The sequence below is a fragment of the Saimiri boliviensis genome, chromosome 13 (assembly GCF_048565385.1).
Source record: "Saimiri boliviensis isolate mSaiBol1 chromosome 13, mSaiBol1.pri, whole genome shotgun sequence".
Classification (NCBI taxonomy): domain Eukaryota; kingdom Metazoa; phylum Chordata; class Mammalia; order Primates; family Cebidae; genus Saimiri; species Saimiri boliviensis.
Window position 1 is genome coordinate 80,406,749 of NC_133461.1, and position 25,735 is coordinate 80,432,483.

The 25,735-nt window shown below is 39.1% G+C and overlaps 1 protein-coding gene across 8 annotated transcripts in view; it reads right to left on the reverse strand.

The window, feature by feature from the left end:
• The window catches only part of UNC5D (unc-5 netrin receptor D), a 559,482-nt gene that overhangs the window by 37,411 nt on the left and 496,336 nt on the right, over positions 1-25,735 (reverse strand). For all 8 annotated transcript variants that reach the window (XM_074383881.1, XM_074383880.1, XM_074383877.1 and 5 more), the window contains 2 exons: positions 9,323-9,491; positions 6,815-7,042 (listed from right to left, as the gene is read on the reverse strand). In XM_074383881.1, the coding sequence (XP_074239982.1) occupies positions 6,815-7,042; positions 9,323-9,491 (397 nt within the window). The remainder of the gene's footprint in view (positions 1-6,814; positions 7,043-9,322; positions 9,492-25,735) is intronic.

The window sequence follows — 25,735 nt, forward strand, 5'->3', positions numbered from 1 at the left end:
AAGCACCTGAAATGTGGCTAGAGTGATGAAGGAGCTGAATTTTTAATTTTAATTAAAGTTAAATATCCACATGTGGTTCGTAATGACCATACTTGACAGTACAGTGCTAGGTAATTGATAATCTTGTGGATTTCAGAGTTGAACATGATAACGTGGTAGCCAATGTCTGGTGAGGGCTACAAGGAATGGAAGAAAAGAGGCACTATGGGCAGGATAGGAAATTAATTATGAATGCCTACTTGGGTGAGACATTAGGCAGTCTCTGGTCACTGGTTCCTTCTTGGAGATTTACTAAATTTCCATCAGAGTTATGTTGGAGCTGAACACTGGGCATGTGGAAATGAACCAATCTTTACCATCAAGAAACTTCCAATATTGAGAAAGGGTCAGAACACTAGGCATTGATTCTAATATAGTATCTAACTGTTACTATACATGTATGCCCAGGAGGTTAAGGAAGACAGAAGGTGACCATGACCCAGGTGGGAGGGGAGATCGGAAAAGGAGTCAGGGAATTATTAGAGGAGACAGTATTTGAGCCACGTTTTGAAATAAATGGAGGAACTTGCCACTTGAAAAGGAAGGAGAGGACATTCCAGATGCTGAGCAGGACATTCACAGGCATGGTGGCTAGACAGAGCTGGGATGGAAGGCTGGGGTGGAAAGTGTGTGATTGGAGATGATGAAAATCTGGGGCAGAAAACACATAATGAATTCTTACTTGCTATGCTAAGGACTTTGTATTTTATTTTTGAGTAATATTGCTCCGGTTTTAAGGTGCATTACAACTCTTTGGGTGACTTCATATTCTCAAAAGAATACCAATTTCATAAACTGAAGATAGCAGCATAAAATTCTAATCACATTTCTGTGTGGTCTTGGGCAAATCATTTTCTTTAGACCTCAGTTCCTTACCTGAGTTTATTTATAGTCAAACAAAATAATTAATATGGTAATATATTAACCTATATTAACCTCTTTTTGCAATTCTGGTGAAAGATTAGAAACAAGTAGGAACAAGAAATGTGCTTATTAAGACCATATTAAAGCCCTAGTATAACAGCAACTCTTCCAAGTGTATTTGAACTAGGCTCTCTCAAGTAAACCCTTCTCTTTAAATTTAATTTTTTCTTAATAAATATGAAGTAGTTGTTACCTACAACTTGAAAGAAATGAAGTGACTTGGCCAAGATCATGTGTTATTTAGTGTAGTGCTAGACTATCTTGTCATTTAGAAACTACACAGAATTTTTCTATTTAGAAGAGAATTTAAGATTGAGAACAACCAAGTTCCTTATTTACAGATGAAAACATGGAAGTCCCCTGAAGAAAGTTATTTACCTAAAACCACATAGTTAATGGGAGAGCTGAGACTAGACCAGGGCAACTTGATCATGATCCAGTGGTTTTTCTCTTAGATTTCCCTGCCTTTTCTTATTAGTATGCTTGATATGTTTTTAAAGAGTCATGTGAAAGTCAGACTGTCATTAACTCTGTCCCATAAATAATTTTTCATCGGTGTAGGATATATGTATAAGATGACATAAGTCCATCTATATTTGCCATAGAATTAAATATACTGTCTAAACACAGAATGGAGAATATTAAGAATTTTAATAATAGATATCAGCTTATAATTATCATGGAAGAATACCCTTTAAAAATTTCTACTCTAGGGCCTCAAACTTAAATACAGCATGATTTATTTTTTGCTCTATTAGCTTACTCCTTAAATCTGCACATATTGAGCCAACAATATACAATTAACACTGTCTTGTAATCTGGTACAAGATATTAAGCAATTATAGTTACTCTATATCGAAACAATTATTAAAATGAAAAAGCCCAATAATGAACTAATAATTGTATTTATAAATTTGTAAAGGCACAATTGGCTTCAAAGTTAAATAAATAGACTCCTGAGTACTAGCTTTAAAATACTCTTCAAACACAGTGGATTGTACTTAACACAGAGTTCCCCGAGTCTATTGTATTATACCAGGGCTAGGCCTTGGTATTTATAAGCATTTCTCGGATGATTCTGATGACAAGCCAGGTATGGACAACTCTGCTTAGCTAGTTCTAAATCACTCACATGGATGAATTGCCCCAAGAGTGAGTGATATTCATTTGATTTTTCTGATCTGCCCTCTATATGACAAGGACCTCCTGCTAAATACCTCATTCCATTGTTAAACTGATAATCTGAGTTAATGAAACTAGGAGTTAGGATCTGGCCAGTTTCTTGTATATAAAATGTACCTGAAGGCTCTGGATGGTGGTTTTTCTCAGCATTCTACTCCATCATTTTACACTGGGGTTGCAAGTCATCCAGTTCTAGGAGCTGTGGCCAGGGTGCTTTGTGCCTCATTGAGGTCTATGTTGATTTAATCTGACAGGCAGCAATATTTAGGTGTGCTTCAAGGATACTAAAACAGGCAGGCCGAATTTACATATTTATGAGACAAAACTGTTTGAACTTACACACACACACTGCCCCCCCCCACCACACACACACACATTAGTTCGCTATGGTGTCTTCCTTTAAATGCTTTACATGAACAATATTTCTCAAGATTGCATTATTGATAAACACAAGAACTACATCTGGAGGAAATCCTTTGAAATTAGATTCTAAATCCATGTTAATGCCAAGTAAGAAATGAGTACCAAGAGGTACTATATAGGAGTGCTGGGAACAATGGCCAAACAACAACAACAAACCTAGCTTTTTTTTTTTTTTTTTCTATTTTCATTCTTAGGAAAGCAAGGAATTAAGCAGTTACCCTATCTTATCTATGTCAAGGTTTATCTGAGCGGTGTGTGTGTGTGTGTGTGTGTGTGTAACAAAAGGCAAAACCAGGTCTCAAAATGTTACTGCTTTGAAGAAATATCACCATTTCCCAACCTTTGGTTTGAATTTATCAAAGGAGGCAATGTCAAATACACAAGCATAAAATGGCAGCCCTAATTATTACAGAAAAAGAAAAGCAGGAAGGACAAGAAGTTATTTACTCATTGGCTTCTTACTTTTTTTCACCTACCTACAGGCAGGTGATGTTTTCATTTTTTAAAAACATAGCAGATTTTTCAGAGATGGCTTTAGATGTGTTTATCAGAACAGATCTTCAGAAATCTGAAACTAATTATGTCTTAGCCAGGTACATGAGGTATTTTGTTTTTGTCAAAGAAATTGCTACCATTACTCAGATAAGCTACCCTGAGAGCAAATGAGACTCAAATCAAATAGCCCTGTATGGGGTACAAGGAAAGAAAGACAGGACTAAAAATAGAGAATGTCCCTATTTAGATACTGAAATTATCTCAAGGAATATTCTATGGGGAGCCCATTATATTTCCTGGTCTCCTCTCAGTTCTGAGAGGACAGGTGGAGTTGAGTCTCTACCTGTTCCTTCTCGTAAGGTCTTCCAGGGAGAGGGTAGGCATTTAAGTGTTTCATGGGATATAATCTCCCAGTGAGACATGAATGAAATCAAAGATGCAACAATGCACTTAACCCCAGCTTCTTTGTGGTTAAGAGTACAGTTAGTTAGAATTGGGCACATAGCTGTTATCAGTCTTTGGGATATGAAAGATGCACTCAATAAATACAGCATCTGTCACAACCATGTTCACATCGATTTCCTAATTACAACAAACATATCATTATAAGGTGGTTGAAGCACATTCCAGGGTGGGCAATTTCTGCAGAAATGCTCTACAAAAAACTACTTACTGATTGTGATTAAGAAGTCAGGGTTCTTTGAGGGTTGCAGAAAATGTTATTACCATATACTATATTTTCAGCTTACGCCCCACAGAAGATGAGAGCGCTAAATACTAATTTGTGAGGTCTTTTAGGGGTTCAAAAAAGGAACTGTTTTTAAGACTTTCCTAAAATAGAACTGTTTTAATGGATTCTAATTTCCTCCTCCAATTCAATAACACATATGAAAGCATCACAATATGAAACAAATTATTTGGAATATGCAGGTGATAAAAGTAAATCTATGCAGAAGGCCCTGAACACATTCACTTAGCAAAGTAAAAATCCAGAAAGCAAGACAGTTTCAGAAACTAAGACTGAGGAGTAAATGGCTGTTTCCTATATTAGGAAGTCACAGTTCAGAAAAGCCACAAGTTTCATTTTAATCCATATGTGGGCCAGAAAACTTATCCAAGCAAGGTTGATGATCTTTCAAAACCCCAGAGGGGATACATGGCCTTTCTGCTCGTGACAGCTGTCATATACATCCTGTCAATAAGCGCAACCGAATACAGCTTTAAAATCAGTTTTATTTGCCATAATAGGAGAGAGAACCACTGGAGGTAAAAAGATATATCTATGGAAAAACATTTCTCTGGAGCGAAATTAAAGAGTTTTACTAATTTAAGAAATATCTTTCTATGATGAAATACATTTGGATTCAATTAAAGGGAGAATAGCATTCTCCCTGGTACTGGCTAAAAAGATTCTATTACCAACCAGAAATGAATAGTGGTTTGAAAAGCTATGTTTAGGGTGTCTTCATGACGTCCACGGTAATTTGTATTCATCTGTGAAGAGTGGAGCCATGGTAGAATATGGTAGCAATGAACAGACATGAAAATAGATGATCTGAAAGTCACTGAGAAAAAGCTCTTTTAAGTACACGTCTATCTCACTGCTGTATACATCAGCAGGGAGACCATTATTCAAAGAAAACTCCAAACTGGTTATGAGGGCTGACTTCCAAGGCAGTTGGGTGAGCAGCTTCATACAGGCACAGCAGTCAGCAGTGGGTTATCTATATCAGCCAGGAGATTGGAAATCTTCCATGATGCTCCATGGCTATTCCAGTTTACTCCGCCTTTAAAATCTGGCTGAGTTACTAAACACTCAACTTGAGTCATGGTGCGTTTTACACCTGCTTAGTGATAGTAGCGACCCCAACATGAACCCTCCATTTAAGATATTTATTCTTTATTTTTGCTTTCTGAATATCTGTTAAATATTTTCTTTTGGAGCAATCTTTTTACTAGGGGGTGGGGAGTGCAGAGGAAAAGTATTAAATGACAATTGTGGGAGGAAGTTTAACTACTTACACTGAAGTGTCTAATTCCACAAAATGGCACACCTCTGAAAGAAGCCCCTTTTGTGAGCAGCCAAAGATGAAGCATGCCCTTCGCAATGACCTGTGCTACTTAAGAGATACTCAGGGGTGGTCTGGAAACACAGGCTGGCTCTATGTCACTTTTACTGGCTTATTGTTCAGGAGTGAAGTCATGGTATTTTTTTCTACTGGTAAACATGAGTTTTCTAGTTAAGTGTCTTGAAATCTAGTTACTGAGAAAATGCTCTGCATAATGGACTTAATGACCCCAAACTGAAATAGCAGGGATCTGGAATGAGGTGTGTCAGGAGAGCTGTGCTATTTATGTATGGGCAGAGCTAACACAGGCAGTTCTGCATCATCCTTGTTGCTATTAATAAACGTGCAGTCTTCCTGAGTAGCTAAATTAAAATGAATTTTACATGATTAAAAGTACCAAAAATGGAAAGGAACCTTGAACCATCTCTGCCCTAGTAGCCCTGATAATTAATAGACTATAGTCTGGGATATAAAATCACTGCCTGGTGATAGGTATGATTTATAATTGTCGTTCCCTAACTACAACCTTCAGTTGATTCAAGCAATTTTCTCACTGCCCTCTGAACATCAAATAACTCTCTTTGTTCCTGTGGCTCATGCTATTTTTTTCTCTTGATGTCATGTTCCTTTCTGTTATGTTCCTAAATCGCATCCCTCCATGAAAATCTGTAAAATGGTTCTCAAAAACTCTTCTCCGTTTGTGTCTCTGTTTGCTGAATTCTGACTACATTTCTGGCCGGTTGCATAATTTAGTACACAATGTTCTGCACATGTGTTTAGCTTTTCTCTCTTCTTGAATGCCAAGTACCCCAACCCATTTTATATTGCTGACCACACAGTAGCACGGCTTTTGCTTCAATCCCAGTCAAACCAGTGGTGAAACTGCCATTCCAAAATTATAACAGAAAATTATTACAGTGAAAGAGATCTGACCTAACCAATTTCACCTTGCTCCTAGGCCACCTCCAAGCTGTCCTTGTTCATTCCTGTGTATAGGCACTTTGGGAGAAACTTAGCTTACATTATAATTTAACTTTGAAACAATCCCCCTTCCTGCCTGGAGACTACACTGCCTTTGTAGGACTAGCAAATCAGCCACAAGGTTAGAAATGATGGTTTGGAAGTCTTGCGGCTGGAGGCTGCAAGATTCTGACACTCTCCAAATTGCTCCTGAGGATAACATCACTATTGTAAATCCTAAAATCAGTGCTTGAGATATTTTGCATACCCTGTACATGAATCAGTAGGCACCACCCCGTGAATAAACTGGCTTATCTATCTTGTAGCCCTAACCCAGGAACTGATTCAGTGCAAGAAGACAGCTTAGACTCCCTAAGACTTCATCTCCAGTGCAACCAGTCAGCACTTCCAATCATTAGCCCCTCCCCACCAAATTGTCCTTCAAAACAATGATCCGTGAATTCTTGGGGAGACTGGTTTGAGTAATAATAATACTCTGGTTTTCAGCACAGCTGGCTCTGCATGTATCTCTTTATTGCAATTCTTCTGTCTTGATAAATCGGCTCTGTCTAGGCAGCGGGCAAGGTGAATCCACTGGGTAGTTACAGTAGCTTGGGTTCATTTTCCAGACACTCAATAATAGAATTTTCAATTGATACTGATCTTTTGGAAAACCTACACTTTCATGACACCAAAAGAAAATTATTAAAACAAAGGCTGACCTGAAATGCACAAGGGGTATTGTCCACACAGTAAACTCTCAAGTTGTAATCCAGGGAGTTACAGGACATGCAGCCAAAAACCGCCACCTTCAGTTGCTTCACAGCACAGTCTGTTATTGGCTCTCCTGTGAGTGCATAGGTCCCAAAGCTGTCTAGGAGCACATGACACGCAAAGGGGTCCAAAAGGCAGTAACAGGATGTGGATTCATCCTCCACTGACATCACTTCCTGTTGGGAAAGGTATGTTTATTCTCTCACTTGGAAATAAGATGCGATTATATTGCCAGGTTACAAATAAATACACACACAAATATAAACATTTTCTTCAGAATATTCCTATTGTCCCAATTTTCCTGATGTTAACTGTTCCATTTCTATCAAAATAACTGCTGACACCAAGAATTCAAGAAATGGGCCCGGTGCAGTAGCTCATGCCTTTAATTGTAGCACTTTGGGAGGCTGAGGCAGGCAAATCATCTCAGGTGAGGAGTTCAAGACCAGCCTGGCTAAAATGATGAAACTCTGTCTCTACTAACAAAAATTAGCCAAGTGTGGTAGCACAGGCCTGTAGTCCCAGCTATGTGAGGGACTGAGGCAGGAGAATTGCTTGAACCTGGAAGGCAGAGGCTGCAGTGAGCTGAGATTGCACCACTGCACTACAGCCTGGGTGATAGAGGGAAACTCTGTTTTAAAAAAAAAAAAAAAAAAAAAAAAAAAAAAAAAAAAAAAAAAAAACCTCAAGAAATGGTTATGTTCATTGTGTTGGAATTTCTACTTCATTGGTCGTAATAACAAAAATCACTTTAGAAGTTCTATTTCTGGCTTATTCAATGTTGAGTTTTAAAAATCTTAAACCTTATCGATGATCAAACTTTTTTTTTTTTTTTTTAACAAACATCTATTTCTTACAACTCTTTAAAAATCCTTAAGGTAATGTTTATTTTCCCTCAAATATTTTATCCCCTTTCATCCCACTGAAATCATTTATAAGTGACCACTAGATATGTGAACCAGATAAGATCTACTAGAATATTTCACCCTCCCTGATAAGAACTTTAATATGTGTGACTAGTTTGATAGAGGATAACTATTATACCATCTGTGTATAAGAGATTGTGAGGAAGTGCTGAGAAGAAAAACTAAAGTGGCAAAAATCAAAGCAACGCCAAACATAATGGGAAGGGGACTGAAACATGGCCCTTAAATGAACCGATAGAATTTCATGTCCCAGGAAATCCACTTGTGGTTGCACTAGGACTCACTCAATAGCAGAATGCATTCCAGAACAAAGAAAATAGTTTGAAGATACCAGTTGGCAAGGTAAAGATAATCCATTGCAGCAACTGGGAATTTTCTTCTCCTAAATAAACATGATTTTCGGCCGGGTGTAGTGGCTCACGCCTGTAATCCCAGCACTTTGGGAGGCCGAGGCAGGTGGATCACGAGGTCAAGAGATTCTGGTCAACATGGTGAAACCTCGTCTCTACTAAAAATACAAAAAAAGTAGCTGGGCATGGTGGCGCATGCCTGTAATCCCAGCTACTCAGGAGGCTGAGGCAGGAGAATTGCTTGAACCCAGGAGGCGGAGGTTGCGGTGAGTCGAGATCGAGCCACTGCACTCCAGCCTGGGTAACAAGAGCAAAACTCCGTCTCAAAAAACAAACAAACAAACAAACAAAAAACACTCAGGATTTTCCTTTTACTTATTTGGCCTGAAGTACCTCCTGGGAAGCAGGACCCCAGAACTGTCTGGAACAGGTCACTGTGTTCCAACGAGATAATTCTGCTTTCATACAAACTGACTTCAGATGGACGTAAGGAAGCACTATCAGGCAGATAAATCAGAGCGTTCACTTAAAATAGTAATTCAACTACAGTCTGTCTTTGCTGTGACTGTCTCCCTTGTTCATGTCCTATTACGTGTCCTCATTCTCTTTCCGTGTCTCATACTTATCCCTTCTGTATGCTTTCATACACACGAGGAAACAGACACTGATGATCATTTTTAATGCATTTGTTAACTAAAAAAAAATATTAAGTACTAAATGTGTTCCTGATTAAACATAGATGCCTTCTCATCCCCAGGATGGAAAATAAATAGATAATAGTTATTTCCTTTCTGAACACAGACTGCCTGCCCTGAACCTCCTCCTTAACTCCACAGAGGCCACAGAATAATGTCCATTCAGACAGGGACAAGGCGAAGGAGGAAGTGAAGGGGGTTAATGAGCAGGTATGTAAGCGGAGATGATTATGTGGGTAATTACAAGTATATTCTAACACCAAACAAGAAAGCTTTGGATTACCTCTTGCTTCTCTTTTCTGTTATCACGGAAAACAAAACAAAACTAAACTAAACAATACGTTTAAGATATTATAAAACACTTGCCACCAACCATTTGCCAAACAAAGAAATACTGATTTGTGGTGTTCTAATGTTAAAGTTAAATCTATTCCATAGGTGGAAACGAAATCCCATTGTTTAAAAAAGAAAGTAAAGGGTCTCACCTCCCATTTGCCTTGCTGTGTCCTCTTCTTTAAATGGATATTCCAGTGCTCAGAACTGACATCTGCACAGTGTGGGATAGTCAATGCAAAGGGAGTGGTGACGATCATGTCTGGAGGACCACAGGTGACTTCAGGACTCAGGAGCACCTCAGAGCCATCTGACTGAAGGCTTCACAGCAGAGAAAAGGATAAAAGAGAGAAGTAGGTAGAGGAGGGGGCGTATTACCTTGGTTAATGAACTGGGGTTTTCTTCAGGCTTGTAAGTATTCCTTTCCAGAATTTTCTTTTACAAAGGACTGGTCTGGAGAACAGGCATTTGTCCTGAACTTCTTAGACACAGGGAGGGAGTTTACATCTAGATTTCAAATCTAGGTTTTGACAAACCAATTAACAAAATGACAAATGCTTCTTTAGAAATATGGGGCAGAATTGGAGAATGCAAAGACCTGGTTGGTGGATCACGTACCAGCTACCAAATCTTTATTCTTGTTGATGCCATTACCAATGAGCAAACAAAAACTATCTAAAATATGTTTAATGTTGGTAAATTATAAAGCAAATTATTATGAAGCCAAACAGTATTTTGAATATAAAGAACGAGTGTCTATTCTTGCTTTGAAAACTTTTTGCCAATGCACAAATACATAGCTTATAAAGCGATAGCATAGTAGACAGCTACAAATGTGGATAATATAATACATAAATATATAACTTCCAACTATTTTCTATTTTAGATCTAAATTTAAAATTATTGCATCCAAACCTGGTGTTCAGATTTTCTGAATTGTGAATTATTTACAGAGAGAATGCAGAGTCATGGAACAGATAAAAAAAAGTGACGGTTAACTAAAATGGAATAATAATACCTAACTGAATGCCTCCCTCTTTCATTTTTTTGGCTTTTGTTTTTAATCTGTGCCTCAAACAGTAAGGAGGAATAGTTTACGGAACAGTCATCAGTGAGAAGAACCCAGAAGTCTGCTTATTTTTCCCCTAATGGCATATGTGCTCTTCAGCAAGCTATTTGATTCTTTTTTGTTGGCTGTATTTTCACTTGTAAGAAAGATAATAATATTGAATATAGAGCAATGATAGTGGGAGAGCTGGCATTGGTATTATTACCAAAGCTTTTACTTATACTACCTAGGAAGGACATTTACATTTGTCATCCTTGACCAAAAAAGCAACCCCTTGGGCAAAATAAAGATAAAATTTAGTGCTAAAATATGCCACCTTCCCCATGATCTTATATAAACAAAGAGTTTTTCTCTGAGTTCATCTAATGTGCTATTCATTGGTGAATTGCTTATGTTGACATCTCCTATTCTCTCAAGTTAGTAATGGTTATACTTGAGCTCATTATCATTTGCTGCTGCAATAAAGCTAAGCCATATAATTGAGAAGCATCTTATGTCTACTGTGTCTAAAACAGTAGATGTAATGTTACCACACTGTCTCCTCTCCTCTCCAAGAAGCCCTGGAGATATCTTTAAAAAATTCAGTCCTCCACGAAGGTAACCACAGTCCAAAATGCATAATACTCCCTATATGGACAAAACATGGTTAAGATGATTATGTCTTAATTTACCTTTAAGTAGGGCACGCGAGGAGAGGAGGGATTGGAAAGCAGTATATTAGCAACAGCAAACACTCTATGGAAAGCCTAGAATAATATACTTGAGGTTTGAAAAAAATATAAAATTCCAATGTGCAGCCTGTATGTGGGTGCCTGCCAGCGGCCATCAGCGAGGGTGAAGCACTTTCCATGTAATTACCGCCTGCATTCATCATGGACAGGAATAGTAGGGAAGCTTGTGAGTGACCGATGACAAGCTCTCCTAAAAGAACTATTTAATTGCTTTCAGAGAATCATCCCCCTTGTTGAACATATTGTTCAAACATATGGGAATTTGGGGAATTATTTAAGGCCAAATGAACTGAAATCAGCTAATTAGATGAACTCTCACACTCGTTGTGAATAGCAAGACTCCTTTCACAGTGGTAACTTAAACAGGCTTAAGAGTCAGAGGTAGCACATATTGAATATGAGCCAGGGTATCGAATAGGAGCTTTACACTAAATAGGCATTGGGCATTTCCTTAAGTGCAAAGTAAGTAAATCAAGATTTATATTTAATTCTCCTCCTGTGAAAATAGTGTCCATGGGTGTAGGGTGTAGGTCTCTGGTGAAGGAAGTTCACCAGAACTTCACAAAAATCTCTCCATGTTTTTCTCCCCATGATTAATAACAACACATCCTTTTCTGCTACCTCCTATCTGTGACAAAAAGGGAGATTTACAAATATTAATTAAAGCTCTTCACACACCTGTGGAGGCAGGTGTTAACAGCATAAGGTCACAGAGGAGTCAATCAAGGTGATGGCAGGAAAATAACCCAAAATTTCTCACTCTCTGTGACCAGATTGTACTTTTCTTTTCTGTTACCATTAGGAAATTTCTGGCCAAATTGCTGGATCTTATGACATTCCAAGGAAAGATCAGGGAAGAAGGTGCAATATAGTCCAAGTGTAATCATGGATACAGATTCAGGACATTTGAGGACAGAGGGCTGGGGAGAGAAACCTTTAACTGGATGTGGACAAAAATGAACCTCCTTCTTAAAGAAAGCATAGATGGCATTTAAGCTTTCCCATATTTCATAATCCACAACAAAGCAGTATACATGTCCTTGCTGGGAAAAAAAGGAACACATTTTTCTAAAATTGCTGTGAGCCAATAACTGTGAACTAATAACAGCGGTAATTTTAAGATAAAAATACCAATCACCTTGATGTATCACACACCCTAGTATGGTCTGTAGACTGAAAAACCTTTTTGCATAGAGCTTTTGCTACATAATGTTTTTCATTGTTCTCTATCTGTACATACATATTCACATATACATACATGCATATATATTTGTAGTTTAAATGCTGTGTATCAATACAAAAAGTTTAATAATTTAAGAGATGGGTCTTATTTCTGTAGGAACTCCTCTTTCTGAGATGACTAATTCATGCAATTGTCATATATTGTCATTGCGTCAATGTACACTCTGACTAAAATTCTCAATGCCTTAGGAATGTGCATGATGGGCATTTCAGACTCCTTGGAAATGATGCTGGTCTCCTTGCTTTTATTCTTACCTTTCACAGTCTGTCCTCCATGCAGCCACCTCAGTCATCCTACTAAAAATGCCAGTGTGTTCTCACCTCATGGAACTGCTATAGTTCCTCCTCCTCTGGGGTGCTGGGTGCTGCTTGGAAGAGTTTTTCCCTAGACATCCACATGATTTACCCACCTTGTGCGTGTCAGGTCCTTGCTTAACTGACATTTACTAATGAGGCTTTCTCTGACCAGGACTTGGTAATCGAAATGTTCCCAAGACTAAAAGCAGATATTGGTTTTGCTTTTTCTCCTCAACACTTAATGCCCTCTAGTGTGCCACACCATTTGCCTATTTATTATTTTTTCTCTGCATAATTTCCTTGAAGCCAGGGTGCTTTTTTTTTTTTTTTTTTTTTTTTTTTTTTTTTGAAGTAGCGTTTCACTCTTTTTGCCCTGGCTGAAGTGCAGTGGCACCATCTTTGCTCACTGCAGCCTCCATATCCTGGGTTCAAGTGATTCTCCTGCCTCAGCCTCTTGTGTAGCTAGGATTGCAGGGATTTTTTCTTTTTTTCTGATTAGCTCTTAATTGCATTCCCAGTGCCTGATATATCCTGTAAGCACTCAAAAATACTTGTTGAAAAGGACACAGAAGCCAGCTTAAAGAGATTCTCACTAATCAAATCTGGAACCTTTTGAGCATTACATTAAATTGTGACAGTAAAGAATTATAACTCATTAATACTATAAGAATCCACAAAATAAAAATTCACATAGAAATCAATCAATAAGAAGGGAAAACTCTTCCACACAAGAGAAAACCAACTAATAAATGTAGAAAACCATCAATTACCAATCAACTACATGAATACTTGGTTCAGTTGAGAATCAAATGGATGTTAATCTATTGGGTGAAAGTTTAAACAGTAATAAAGAACCATTTACACATTCTCAAAGTATCTTCCCACAAGGTACTTAACTAATTACCAAGGGTAAAATAGTACTTTCCCAGCAGACATCACCTAACATGAATTTCCAAGTTAAAATTCCCAGGAATGGGATGGATCCACAGAATATACCTTCCTGACAGGACACCATGAAGAGAACCTAGCATCACTTCTGTGACATTTGTGCCAAAAGTCCACAGCCTGAATCTCCTCATAAGGAAACATTAGACAAGCTCAGAGAAAGGCGTATTCTCCAAAATAACTCATCTGCACTTTTTAAACCTGTCAATGTCATGAAATACAGTCTCAGGAATGGTTCCAGAAGAAAGCAGACCAGAGGCACAGGACAAGAGCATGCAATGAGGGTACTTGGACTTTAATTTGCTCTCAAGAACATTATTCAGAAAACAAATGAAATACAAATCAGGTGTTGAGCATAGTAAGAGTATTAATGTTAATTTCCCCTGTTAATTGTGCTATGGTTATATACGAGAATTTCTTGTTTGGGGGATATATACATGGAAGTATCCGTCATCTTATTCACTGTGGTTTAAAAAAAAATTATATATATATATATATATTTTTTTTTTCCACAAATGTTAATATGTTAAAATGTTAATATTAACAAATGTTAAAATGTTAATATTTTACTAATTTTTTTGTATTTGTCTCTTTCCTCCTTCATTTCTATATACATACAAATGAATAAAATACATATATACGTATACATATATATGTATACATGCACGTATATATACATGTATTTTATTCATTTGTATGTATATGGAAATGAAGGAGAGAAGAAAGAGACAAATACAAAAAAATTAGTAAAATATTGACATTTGTGAATCTGAGTGCAGGATACACAGGGATTCTTGATACTATTCTGGCAACTTGAGTTTGAAATTCTGTCAATATTAAAAAAAATATTTGTTTAAAAAAAGTGAATGCAGCCAGGCATGGCGGCTCATGTCTGCAGTCACAGCACTTTGGGAGGCTGAGGCGGGAGGATCACTTGAGGTCAAGAGTTCAAGACTAGGCTGGCCAAAATGATAAGACCCTGTCTCTACTGAATGAATATATATATATATATATATATATATATGCACACACACACACACACACACACACATACACATATATATATATAGATATACAAAAAAAAAATTTTAGGCATGGTGGCACTTGCAGTCCCAGTTAGGAGGCCAAGGCAAGAGAATTGCTCAAACCCAGGAGGCGGAGGTTGCAGTGAGCTGAGATCACCCTAGTGCACTCCAGCCTGGGCGACAGAGTGAGACTCTGTCTCAAAAAATAAAATAAAATAAAATAAAGTAAAAAATGAATGCATGAAAATAAAAGGCCCAGGGAGAATTTTTCCAGAATTTTTACAAAGAAATCGGCAGGCAGACTATTTTATAAATATCTGTTAAGTCTATTTTGTTCTAGGCAAAATTTAAGTCCATTGTTTCTTTGTTGACGTTCTGTCTTGATGACCTATCTAGTGCTGTCAGTGGTTGGGTACAGTATACACCACTGGGGTGGTGGGTGTACCAGAATCTCAGAAATCACCACTGAATAACTCATTCATGTAACCAAACAATACCTGTTTCCCCAAAACTATTGAAATAATTTAAAAAGAAATCAGCAGGGCCACTGCTTAATGTATGAAACCAATGGTGGAGAATGATGAAGGCACTACAGTTGGCAGCGACAGGGTGATGGTCCAGACCTCACCACGTAGTACCTGACATCCTGCAGCACCCAACTGCACACCACTGCCAACTGCAGGTCATACTGGAAGTCAACTACAAGGCAGCAACTGCTAATAACCACGGCAGCACTGGAGGTGTATCATGGACATTTTGCCTCTGTGCTCAATACTCCTTGACATGCTGTTAGACCAGCAACACTTTACTTTCTTTAAGGAAAGCTACCAACCAGTTCCAAGGTCCCAGATGAGGTTTTTACTGTAGATGTTGTCTTCCATGCTGGGCTTAGTAATTACTGTTTCCCCCTTTCCTCCTTATGGTCTATATTCTATATTAATGTCAATTTGATCATCTTTACCCAGAGTATCACTCAGGAATCCAGGCAGGAGAGTAATGATGGTTTTACTATGTCAGACCCTGGGTCGATATAAAATTAAATCATATTTGAATGGAAAAGATATCAAGGCTGATAGATGAAAGCTGTACTCAGTCTTAAAAGCTCAGAAAGCAGCCTCCTAGAGTTTTCCAGCAACAAGACATATAGTTTTGTTATTCATTTTCCATTAAGATCCTCAGATTTTGACCTGGGGTGCTAAAAGTGCTGTGGATAAACATTAAGGTCTTAAGGCTTATTATTTCTCTCTCTCTCTCTCTCTCTCTCTCTCTCTCTCTCTCTCTCTCTCAGTCAGATCTCTCTCTCAATTGCTCTGACTAGAGATTTCAGATCAGCCCCAGGGAAATGACATCATAGAATCTCCCAGAGAGATGGACCCTTTAAAACCAGCTTTCCCCATCAGTCAATCCCAACACTGTGGCTATGTCCTCTACTTCTGGTAATCACTATGTGTGACTTAAGAAAACAAACTCTGGAGAGAGGGAACAGGAAGTCAGGGGCAGAATGGAGGACAAAAGTGACATTCAGCAATATCTCTTTATTATAACAGATTCCTGTTTTAATCTTCAAGTGGTTCTGAAACTGTTATTTTTTTTTTTCAAAATTTCTTAGGAAGCTTATTTAAAATTATATTCCTGGATGCCAGCAATGAAGACACTGATTTGTTATTTCAGGGATAGGGCCCAGGAACCTGCATTTTCTACATGCAAGGTGGTGCTAGCACTAACATTTGAGAACAAAGTTGTATAATTCTTAAGAAAATATGCAAAACAAGACCTCATGTCCTGGGGCCTTGGTGCTCCATCAAATATAGGACATTCCATTCTGAAGTGGAATTTGGATGATGGTCAATTTTAAATTCTGAATATTAAGAATCTGGCTGATACTACTAAGATGGAAAATCCAACCACACAGGGACTGTTCCTACATCCCATTTCTCTAAGTAACATGTGAATTAATAAGCAAGGATGTCAGGTTGAGGGGTTGATTAGCAGTAACTCGTAATGTTATAGCTCATCAAGCCATTATATTCCATTCATTGGGGCAGGAAAAGGAGCAGTTAGAACAGTGGATTATTAAAAGCAACAAGCACAATTTACTGAGAATAGAAGCATATGGATCTACTAGTAAAGGGCTTAAAGATCTGGGTCACCTACATGCTATTATCTGAAATAGGATCACAGAAAGAGAGATGGCATGGGGTTGGGGTGGGATGGGAATTACATACACAATTCACAATGAGTATCTGAATTTGCTGAAATCTGAGCAACACCACACAGAGAGATTACCCTGTTTGCATATGTTAAATGACTTTAGTTTACACACACATTCCTAAGATGTTTACCAATTAATATACTGCAGGAATCACAAATTATGTGTAAATCACCAGTTCCTAGACACAATTTTAAGCCTCATCTTTCATGCAGTGTCGGGCTTGCATTTAGCTTGTCTTTTCAGAAGAAGGGAGACAGTGAGAGGATGGCTCATTGAAAATGCCTGAAAATGAATGAGAGTGAAGAGGATGGGAGAAGAGTGGGACTATGTGTCACGCTGCTGGGGCATTTTTTTTTATAGCCACCACGTGGTTTATCCATTTATACTGAAACCTATTTCACGGAATCCTTTTATTTTAGGCTGGGGAGGGGCTCAGGAGTTATGAGGCCAACACCTTCTTTATTCAGATGCATGGCCTGGGGTGGGTGATCCAAAGTCACAGCTCAACTTCGAGGTAGAGCTGGAACCACAGTCTACTGCTCTCTTGTGATTGGCATGTGTCTTCAGTGGGGACATGGTAGGTAGGCAGTGGAAGGAAGAAGGAATATGTTCCCTGGAATATAATCTCCACATCTGGAATTTAAATTAAAATGTTGGCACGGGAATTGTTAAGAATGGACTCAAAGACACTACTAAACAAAGCCCAAGGAAAGAAGGGCCCCGAGGTACACAAAGGGGTCAAAACAGAGGCTTGTATTAGTTTCCCAACTGCTATAGCACAGATTTCCTGGTTTAAAACACAAATTATCTCACAGTTCTCTAGGTCAGAAGTCTCATTAAGCTAATGAGACTGCCGACAGCAGGCTTGTTCTCCTTCTGAAGGTTCTAGGAGAATCCAGTTTCTAGAGGCTACCTGTATTCCTTGGCTCAAGGCCCCTTCTTCCATCTTCAAGCCAGGAACATGACACCTTCAAATCCATCTCTCACTCTGATATTCCTACCTTCCTCTCCTAAGGACCCTTATGTTAGGTCTCCTTGGATAGTCCAGGATAATCTGCTTCTCAAAGTCTTTGATCTTAATTACATCTGCAAATTCCCCTTTGCACAGTTGTAGATTCACAGACATGACATCTCTAGGGAGCCAGCTTTCTACCTTCTGCCATGCTTTTCATGCCTTGAGACCTCCTGTGGCTGCCTCCTGAGCCACTATTGTCTCTCACACACCATGCAATCCAACCAAGGTATCTATTCACTTTAGGGCTATCTTCATTGTTTCAGTTTCCAGAACCCCCACCATAATTTGCAAAGCGAAGCTCTATATTTGTATATGACTGTATGGAATCCTGGGAAGTTATTATGGTTTATTTTAAAGATTATAACTGTGAGAAATAGGAGGTTGATTGTCCAGATTTTCAAAGGGCTATGTGGATTGTCTTAGAAAGTGTGGGGGCTGTCTCCTTGTGGGCTGGTGTTTTCTGGCATTTTTATTAGGCTATAACAAAGTGAAGTGGAAAGGATGATATATATTAAATATCTTAATAAGACAGGTTATTTCTACTTCCAGCATGGACAATAAAGGAGATGGCACATACAAATAAAAATAATTACAGTATGTGGTGCCCCTTTACAATGTGCAATCAAACTCATGAACCAGTGACTTTCCCCTTATTGAATTAAGGTGCAACTTCCATTCAGATCTATTAACAACATTCAAAAACCACTGTTATCTTGTCAATGGCATCTTTCATTAAAGACTCCTCTGGGCCACTCTAATCATTTCACATTGTGAGTGCCCATGGGCTTCAAATGCACTCTGATTAAAATGGTGGCAGTTTGCATTTACATGTGTTTACTTGTGGACCTTGGGAGTGTGAGGTGGATAGGAATAGCATGGAGAAATGCTCCTTTCCAAAAAGAGCAGGTCTTAAAATGACAATGTGATTTTAAAAAATTTTGTTCCTTTTTCTATCTGTTCCTCTGCTCATTTTTTTGGGGGGGCGGGTAATGCGTGGATGGTGGGGGATTAATGGCATTATATTCTAACCTAAATGACTCTGTGAAGAAATCATCATGATTTCACTGGGGAACAGAGTACAATCCTCAACTAAAGATGCATTAACCCTTCTAGGCCATTAAGATACCATGTGATAAATTGCCCTTTTTATTACACCGCATGGCACTGGTTGCCTGAAAGAATTAATGTATTTCCCAAATGGCAGCAATTTACTCCCCTGGCACTAACAGAAAAAGCCCCCTTTGATACCTGGAAAGCATCTTTTCTCAGTAATTCTCTATGCCTGGTATAGAGTTAATTAATGCCAAATCTCTTGGAAGAAATAGGTATATGCCATCAATTGGATTCTTCCAAGACAAAAGACAAGTTTCTAAATCCCACTTACAGCAACAAACCGGATTCAAATCTGTGATTGACCACTGAACACAAATGATGACAGGGATGATTCAAGCATTTTCATCCATCACCAGCAAGAAAAGCCTGGCAAAATGGTTAGGGAAAAATCTTGTTCAAGGTGGCATATGCTTGACTGGCCTGCCCTGCTTGACTGGTCACTGATTTCCTAATCTTCACACCAGCCCATGTGGAGTCTACTGTGTAGAGGCTCATACAACATACCCTTAAAATATAAATCACATGCCAGAGTGTTATAAGAAATAGAGATAGATTCAGAGGAATTGATGCAGGGAGTTATTTGTATCTTCATGAGGCTTTTGATTTTAAAGCCAACTATTAATATGTTTGCTGTAATTGAATTAATCTGTCCTTTGAGTCTAGCACTGTGTTAGCAATAAAAAAAGAGATATACTCTACATCATTGGGACAGAGCTAAAGCAAATTCCATGCACTTCCGAGAATTTCTATCATCTATGTAACAAAACAAGACTAGGCCGGGCATGGTGGCTCACACCTGTAATCCCAGCACTTTGGGAGGCCAAGGCAGGCGGATCACCTGAGGTTGGGAGTTTAAGACCAGCCTGAGCAACATGGAGAAACCCTGTCTCTACTAAAAATACAAAATTAGCCAGGTATGGTGGCACATGTCTGTAATCCTAGCTACTCAGGAGGCTGAGGCAGGAGAATCCTTTGAACCCGGGAGGTGGAGGTTGCAGTGAGCTGAGATCCTGCCTTTGCCCTCTAGCCTGGGCAACAAGAGCAAAACTCTGTCTCAAAAAAAAAAAAAAAAAAAAAAAAAAAAAAAAAAAAAAAAAATTAAGACCAGGTATAAGATGATTTCCAAATATAGCATTTAAACAGTACTTCATAGTTTGTATCAGACTTCTCAGCTATCAAGTTATTTTATCATCCTCACCAAAATGTGAAAGCAAAGTTACTAATATATAAAATTGGCAGATGATAAAACTGAGGCCTAGAGAAAGAGAATGATTTGCTCAAGGTTACGCAGGCTGCTGCTGAGAGGGGCTTGGAACCCCAGACTCCCATGTCCTCTCCACTCTACCATGCTATGTCATTTCTGAGATTCTTTTAATTCTTATGCATTGTCAACATCAAAGTCTGCTTTATTTTCCTGACAAGTTATGTAGGTTATCAGTTCACTTCAATGAGTTCCAAAATATTCTTATTTTGGAAGGCAAAGAAAATGAAGGCAGAAGATTTTGCCTTGAATGAAGCAGGTAGGCATAATTATGCCTAATATCATGATATCTTACTAGTAAAATGAGATTATGGTCCCGTGCTCTGTCAAAAGCTGATGTGGGATTTCAATTCAGCAGTCAATTTTTGTTCTGAGTTATAAATATTATTTTCCCTTTCTTTATTCTTCAGTCTTTTTTTTCCCCTACCCTTTCTCTTGTAAGTCAAAGAGCTATGTTTATTCCCTGGAAAGAAATCCAAGGTTGCTCCCAGAGCAACTATTATCACAAACTCTCAAGTGACCTTCAGTCGGCAAACCTCTCTCTCCTAATTAATCATCAGTTTCTGGGCCAGAATTCTGGGATTTATCTTCAACTCCTTCACCACACATTAAAACACACACACAGAACAGATCTTGCCAAGCTCTGCCCCAAGTCTATCTCAAAAAACTCCCCACTGAGAGCAAGGTGGGGATTAGAGGACGGATTTAGAAACATTAAAAACTAGAGACAAGGACACTCCAAAGTACAGTGACTATAAGTTATTGCCCAAATTGAGATACTTTTGAGGAGGAAAAGAAACGCTATTAATAACTGTACCAAGGAAAATAAAACAGTTTCACTGTGCTCTCAAGGAAGGTGCTTACCTAATGAAGATTTGAACTTGGGCAGCATTGGTGGAGATGAAACGCAATCCATCTAAAATAAAAGCATGACTAGGTCTCCCAAATCTTAAGCCTCATTTACCCCTACCCACCAGAAGAACTGGGTAGTCTTTGGGTGGCAAACATTGCTACATGATCTAGCCTCTATTTTTTTTCAGCCTCATTCCTGGTCATCCTTCTTTTCACGTTTTGTTCGGCTTTGCTTAGTTTCCAAAATATGTGATGCTATTTACATCTCTGTGCCTGTGAACACACCACTCCCTTGGAGTAGAACCCCTTTTACTCTGTTTTAGTTTATAAGACAACTGTTACTTCTCTGAAACTTTCCCTGAGCCTTTAAACAGAGCCCATCCTTTAGATCTGGTCACCATATATACCACACTGCAATATGGTCATTTGTTTAAAGGACTGGGTTTGCTTATGGGGCTTAACCTATTATGTATGAAATTTGTGAGCTTTGGTTTTGGTTTTTCTAGTAATCGTTAACAATTATGCCTGGTGAAACCATCGATAGTAAGTGTCCCTTGAAGACATTCCATTACATAACTGTTCAGTAACATCTAGTTATCAAAAGAGTGTAATTTGGTCTTTAAGACTCTTTTTTTAAAAAAAAAAAATTGTTGTTTGAGTCAGGGTCTTGCTCTATAGCACAGGCTGGGGTGAAGTGTGACAATCTTGGCTCACTGCAGCCTTGACCTCCCAGGCTCAAGCCATCCTCCCACCCTCCCACCCCAGCTTCCTGAGTACCTGGGACTACAGGCGTTCACCACCATGCCCGACTAATTTTGTTTTATTATTTTTATTTTCTGTACAGACAAAGTCTCACTTGTTGCCCAGGCTGGTCTCAAACTCCTGGACTTGGCAGCAGGAGGGGGTGTGTTACCTTCTGAAAAATCAAGGCCCTCAAAGGTGCCAGAATAAAGCATATACAGTTTCATATTTTGCTGAGATGGGTAGTTTAGAATGGCCACAAATGTCTGCTATAACAAAGAATAGTTCACTACAAACAGATTCGTATCATAAAAACTCCATTCTTATTAAGAGAATGGCCAGCTGACCCATCTCTTAATCTCGTTGATAAAACATATATGCCTGCTCTCTTTTTACCCTTCTGGAGATTAGGTCCTCTCAAATAGTCCAAGGACATTTCTGAGTGCTTAGGTCTGCATGAAATATGAGGTATGTATATATGTGCGTTTATGATTTTGTTTTCGTGTGTGTGATTTTTGATACTAGGGAAGAAAAAACACAATCATCTCCACAATAATAGCTTATACTGCAGTGTTTGTGAGCCCATTACTGGGAATGAAGTTCCATCTTTTCTTCCCTATTTTCCAGAGCTAGATTTTTTTTGTCTTTCTAGCCTTGTATTTGCTCTTATTTTATTCCTTGATATTAAAACCACTATAGCATCTAAGCACCCTAAAAAAAGATAATGTTTACTATTACCACCATCTCTACCTTCTCAATCCTTACCCCCAAATGTATCTACTGGGCAGATCATACCATCTGACAAAATAGAAGTTGTTAAAATGTTCCATCTGGGCTGAACCCAAATTCAAAAACGCGTATCGTTTTGTAAATTCTTCAATAACACAACTTACAACATTTTCGATGCTAGTCTAAGAATTTGGTCAGGAATATCCACATGACAGCGTAATTGGAAAAATAAATGAATGTTTGCCTTTGGTTTCATTTTATTGCTTTTCAGAAGAAAGCCCCATATAATAATTTTCTGGTCCAGTTCTCTCCTCTTTAACCACGGGGTGGGGAGGGTTGCCAAAGGAGAGCTGGGAGAGGAGTAGTAGGAACTTCCTGTGACAACTGTATCATTCTCTTATTGTAACATTGGTGACAAGAACCTCTGAAATGAGATTGTTGATTTTTTAAATCCTGTTTGAATGCCATAATTTTATAAAAATGATCTAAAGGCTGGGCACCACAAACAGCCTTTGGCTCATGCCTGTAATCCCAGCACTTTGGCAGACCGAGGCTGGCGTATCACCTGATGTCAGACGTTCACGATCAGACTGGCCAACATGGTGAAACCCTCTCTCTACTGAAAATACAAAAATTAGCTGGGTGTGGTGGCAGGCACCTGTAATCCCAGTTACTTGGGAGGCTGAGGTTGCAGTGAGCAGATATCGCACCTCTGCACTCCAGCCTGAGCAACACAGCAAGACTGCATCTCAGGGGGAAAAAAAAAAAAAGATCTAACGTGTGTAGGACAAAATTTCACTGCCTCGAAACCATTCCCAATAAAATGTATAAAAAGAAATGCCCCAAAATTTTCAAATTAAAGCCCTTTTTTTTTTTTTTGAGTGATTACTGCTGGTTTCCTCCCTTGCACAAGGGGTAAAGCCCTGTGAAGGGAGGAGGCCACATCTAGCATGGAGGGTTTACAGATCCTTGAGCCAGGAGCAGCCCCAGGACTTCTCATCAACAGGCTAATTCTGACAGCTCCAATTTCACGCCATGGCCTTTGTGTCAGGCACTCCAGTCCCTGTTCCTAGGATGTCACTAAATGTCCTATTATAAATGGGACAATGCATTAAACCAACTCTCGGTTCTGTCTGTGGCAAGACCTGGGCTACAGTTGGAAGGAAGCTGTTGAATGCAATGTTCTGACCTTAGGGTCACTTTAAAGGGGGGAAAAAAATCAATGGGTTTAGACTCCTCTATCCCTCAAACCTCTACTGAAAACTACAGGAAAATGTATTCTGGAGGGTGGAAATCATTGAGTGATAGACCTTATTCCTTTGTCTGGTAAATTCCTATTCATCTTTTAAGACTCAGTTTAGTGACATCTGCAGGAAGCCACCCTCACCCCCTCTACCCCTCTTTTTTTTTTTTTTTTTTTTTTTGAGACACAGTTTTGCTCTTGTTGCCCAGGCTGGAGTACAATGGCACGATCTCAGCTCATTGCAACCTCTGCCTCCTGGGTTCAGGCAATTCTCCTGCCTCAGCCTCCTGAGTAGCCGGGATTACAGGCACATGCCACCATGCCCAGCTAATTTTTTGTATTTTTAGTAGAGATGGGGTTTCACCATGTTGACCAGGATGGTCTCGATCTCTTGACCTCGTGATCCACCTGCCTCAGCCTCCCAAAGTGCTGGGATTACAGGCATGAGCCGCCGCGCCCGGCCCTCTACCCCTCTTTAACCCAGTCCTTAGAATGGATTCAGAGCCCTGATTAAACATATCAGTTCCACTTCCATTAAATCATCACCCTGCCATATTGGGGCTGCAACTCGGACGTCGGCAACAGGAATGCATAGTCAATAGGAAAAATGGAGCAGACTTGAATTGCAATACAGCATAAAGACGTGGTTTGGAAGACCCTACTGTGCTCTGTGTGTGTGTGTGGAGGTCACGGAGAGTCCATAAATCCAGTTCTCACACCAATGAACTAAGAGTGAGGGGATTGCAGTGGCTGTAGAGGTAAAGATGAAAGGAACTGAGCAGTGTGTTCCAGCTCCATGAACTTTGAGGAAAACAGGCCTTGTTCTCAGCACAAGTTCAGGATGGCAGACATACAGTACAAAATGAAAATGGGTTTTCAAGGGCTATTACAAAGAAAAGATGACCCAATGACCTTTTTCTGATTAATCACAAGTTTAAAAGCTGAAGAACTCAGACCCAAGCAGTTTCCTTGCAGAGATGAAATAATTCACCCCAGCTTAAAAAAAAGTAGTAAAAAGGTATTTGCTATTTTCAGTGTTTTTCTAAGTAGTTTTGAGTTGTCAAAAAGTAGTGAGGCTTGCCAAGGAAGGTAAATGGCCTGTAGCCCGGAGACAGGTCATTTCCTTAGAGATAACATCTGGGAAGGTTTCAGCTACCCGAAAAGGAAAGTGCAGCTTCCTGTAATTTTGTGGGTTTTTTTCCCCCACAGTTTAGTAGAGAGAAAAATGCAGACCTCACAGATCTGAAGTCTTAGATAAGATCCTTCTGTCTTTGTCTGCCTTCTTGGACAGGAGAAGACACAGAAGGATAAACCAAATTGGTTACCATGGAACTTCTGAAGCATTCAAGGGGTGACCATGTGAGGCCAACCTGTCTTTTGAGGTATTTTTGGCCTCTTGCGAGTTTTTAGCTATTCCTCTCTCTTTAAAATTGCAGGTAAGTTATAAATGAGGTGCCTTGGAAAATGCGACATTGCCCTAGGTTGGCTCTCATGTAATAAGGTGGAAGACGCTGGGCTTGAGAGGAATAAACTCAATACAGGCTCACTGGATCAACTACAACCAAGGGAGGGGGATGCATAACTAGGAGTGTGTAGGAAGCTGTGATTCAGGGAAGGCAGACTGAATTATACCTCTTATTTGATTTTTGCAGCATGATATGTTTTAAAGCATATATGTAATAGGCCATAACCACAAATTCAAATAGGTTTGCTTTCTTAAGTAAATCAACCCAATGAGTAAAAAAGAGGTGACTTTCCTACAGGGTACTCCATTATTAGGTCTGCTTAAGTGACAAACCTAAGGTTTTGGGTAAACTCTCCAAACTTTCTGATCCCCCGTTTCCCCCACTTGCCAATTGGAGATGTTTAGACACCAGCACTGTTTCAGATCTATCAGGAAAGAATCTAGCTTTAGACAACTGAGATAGTAACATGAGACTCCAAGATAGGACAACCTGCACACACATCCTCTAAGAGTCAGCCTCACCAGCAACCAACTGGCCGACCCTCTTCTTCCATGCCTCTCAAGCCCTGTACAGCAGAAAGTTAAAACCACTGGGCACCAACAAACACTTTTATAGAAATAGCTA